General features: G+C 46.2%; 1 protein-coding gene across 5 annotated transcripts in view; it reads right to left on the reverse strand.

Moving 5' to 3' along the window:
* The window catches only part of HELQ (helicase, POLQ like), a 35,720-nt gene extending 32,721 nt beyond the window's left edge, over positions 1-2,999 (reverse strand). Inside the window, exon 1 of one of the 5 annotated variants that reach the window (XM_032800427.2) lies at positions 2,681-2,999. In XM_032800427.2, coding sequence (XP_032656318.1) covers positions 2,681-2,845 — 165 coding nt within the window. In that variant the 5' untranslated portion in view covers positions 2,846-2,999. The remainder of the gene's footprint in view (positions 1-2,680) is intronic. The other 4 variants (XM_075066117.1, XM_032800426.2, XM_032800428.2 and 1 more) reach the window with 4 other exon arrangements.
* Between the last annotated feature and the right edge of the window lie 56 nt (positions 3,000-3,055).

The following is a 3,055-nucleotide window of genomic DNA, read 5'->3' on the forward strand; positions in this document are numbered from 1 at the left end:
TATACTGGTATCAGCCACCTGTTCACCAGTGCAACTGTTCATACTCAAGGGGTGCTTTATCTATACTAATATAGTTGAAGTGGGCCAACTCTTGTTTTTAGACAAGCCCTCAGCCACATTTAGTGGCATTTTTTCCAACGGAACATAAAATGAAAAGATCTTTAAGTGTTTTACAGAGACAGATGCTCTACAGATAGGTGCAATGAGGTACAGAGTGAAGGGTAAGTAACGAAGCTGGGAGGGGAAGTGAGTAAGGGTCAGACCAGAGTGAAGCATAAACCTGCATATTCTGGCAAAGAGTCTAGATTAGCACGTACAAAAAATGCATGTTACCTCGATTAAATCAGCCAATTAACTTGAGTTAATACAGGATCACTATTGCCCTCTACTAGGGAGTCATCATATGTTTGGGGATGGGGCAAGTGCACATAAACCTGGACTACAAAGGTAAAGGGTTTGGAAAAGTGCTGCACCATGATAAGACTCAAATGAAATGTATGTCCCTAAATAAAAAACAAAACAAAACAGTGAGAGTACCAAAAAAAAATAAAAGCCACCATAGCTAAACAACAGAGTGGAAGAGGTAGTTAGAGGCAAAAGGCATCCTTTAAAAACTGGAAGTCAAAAGCTCTGGTAAGTCACGTGTAAATGTATAATAAGGCAAACCAAGAAAGAATTTGAAGAACAAGTAGCTACGGACACAAACTAACAGCAATTTTTTTTTCAGTACATCAGAAGCAGGAAGACTGCCAAACAGTCAGTGGGTCCACTGGAAGATCAAGGTGCTAAAGGAGCACTCAAGAAAGATGAGGCATTGTAGAGAAGCTAAATGAATTCTTTGCATGAGTCCTCACTGCAGAGGATGCGAGGGAGATTTTCATACCTGAGCCACTCTTTTTAGGTGACAGATCTAAAGAACTGTCCCAGACTGAGACATCAATACAAGAGGCTTTGGAACAAATTGATAAATTAAGTCACAAGGACTAGATTGTATTCACTCAAAAGTTGTGACAGAACACAAATATGAAATCGCCAATCTACTAACCATGGGATGTAAATCAGCATCTGTAGCAGATGACTGGACAGTAGCCAATGTAGTGCCAATTTTTAAAAAGACTGCAGAAGCAATCCTAGCAATTACAGGCCAGTAAGTCTCACCTCAGTATCAGGAAAATTGGTTGAAGTCAGAGTAAAGAACAGAATTATCAGATACAGAGATAAACACATTATGACAAGAGTCAACACAGCTTTTGTAAAGTGAAATCATGAGTCACCAATCTATTAGAATTCTTTGAGGGTGTCAACAAACATGTGGACAAGGGTGATGCAGAGGAGATGGTGTACTTGGACTTTCAAAAAGCCTTTGACAAAGTCCCTCACCAAAGGCTCATAAGCAAAGTAAGCAGACATGGGATAAGAGGGATAGTCCTCTCGTAGAGTGGTTAAAAGACAGGAAACAAAGGGTAGGAATAAATGGTCAGCTTTCACAATGGAGAGACGTAAATAGTGGGGTCCCCCAATAATCTGTACTGGGAACAAGGCTGTTCAACATATTCATAAATCATCTAGATAAAGAGATGAACAAGAAGGTAGCAAAATTTGAAGATGATATAACATTACTCAAGATAGTTAAGTCCAAAGCTGACTGCAAAAAGATCTCACTAAATTGGGTTACTAGATGACAAAAGGGTAGATGAAATTAAATGCTAATAGGTGGAAAGTAACATGCACTGAAAAAAAAAATCACATGTACAAAATGATGGGGTCTAAAGTAGTTGTTACCACTTTAAAAAGGGATAGTGGCCTTATTGTGGACCATTCTCTGAAAACAAATGAAATAGATAATAAAACTCAAAATACCATAATACCAATATATAATCTATGGTATGCCCACACCTTGACTTCTGTTCGCAGTTCTGGTAGCCCTATCTCTATTAGAATTTGAAAAGGAGCAGAGACAGGTGACTAAAACAATTAATCATATGGAACAGCTTCCATAGGAGAAATTAAAAAGATGGGGGCTTGTCAGCTTAGAAAATAAGCAGTTAAGAGGGGATATGATAGAGTTCTATAAAATCATTAATAGTGTGAATGAAACGAATAGTGAAGTGTTATTAATCCCTTCACTTAACACAAGAATCAGGATCACCCAATGAAATTAATAATGATTTAAAACAAACATAAGAAAGTACTTCTTCACACAATGCACAGTCAGCCTGAGGAACTTGTTGCTGGGGGTTGTCGTGAAGGCCAGAAGTATCACGGAGGATAGCTCTACTGCTGGCTATTAGCCAAGATGGTCGGGGACACAATCCGATGGTCTGGGTGTCCCTAAACCTCTGATTGTCGAAAGACGGGGCTGGATGAGAGCAGACCTTTTGATAGCTGCCCGGCTCGCTCCCTTTGAAATATCTAGCGTTGGCCACGGGCAGGACATTGGGATAGAGGGACCATTGCTCTGACCCCCCCGCCCCCAGCTGTCCTACACTGTGGCCTGGGACCCGGCTCCCCACCCCACAACGCTGCGTGGGGGGAACGACTGGCTCGAGACGGCAGCAGTGCCCCTCCCCTGAGCAGGCCGCCCGGTCTATCCGTCCCCAACCGCTTAGCCTCATTCACTCCCGTTACGGGGAGCTACGGCCGGGGAGGGAACCCAGGCGTCCTGCGTACTCCCCCGTACCTCAGGGCTGGAGGGGGCGGGCTGCGGTTCCTCCCCGGCCCCAGAGCTCGGTTTTTTCTGGGCAGGAGGGGAGCAGGCGCCGCGAGACTGGGCTCGGACCCGGCTCCTCTTGCGGGCAGAGGCGGCACGGCTCCTCCTGCGCACCGCGGGGCCGCCCCCCTCCATCCCCCGCCCCTCGGGCGCCGGGCCGGGCTGTCAGGGCCACGGCGGGGACGCCAGGTCTCTGGAGCGTGGAAACGCCTCCAGCGGCGCGGGGCGCAACGGCGCCGCCATCGCTAGACGGGGTTGGGGGAGCGGCTCCCCGTCGCGCGCGGAGCCTTCTCTAGGAAACAGCCTCCCGCTTTCCAACTGTCAGCCAGCACGGCGCCCCTCTCC

Source organism: Chelonoidis abingdonii, chromosome 5 (assembly GCF_003597395.2).
Source record: "Chelonoidis abingdonii isolate Lonesome George chromosome 5, CheloAbing_2.0, whole genome shotgun sequence".
Lineage (NCBI taxonomy): Eukaryota > Metazoa > Chordata > Testudines > Testudinidae > Chelonoidis > Chelonoidis abingdonii.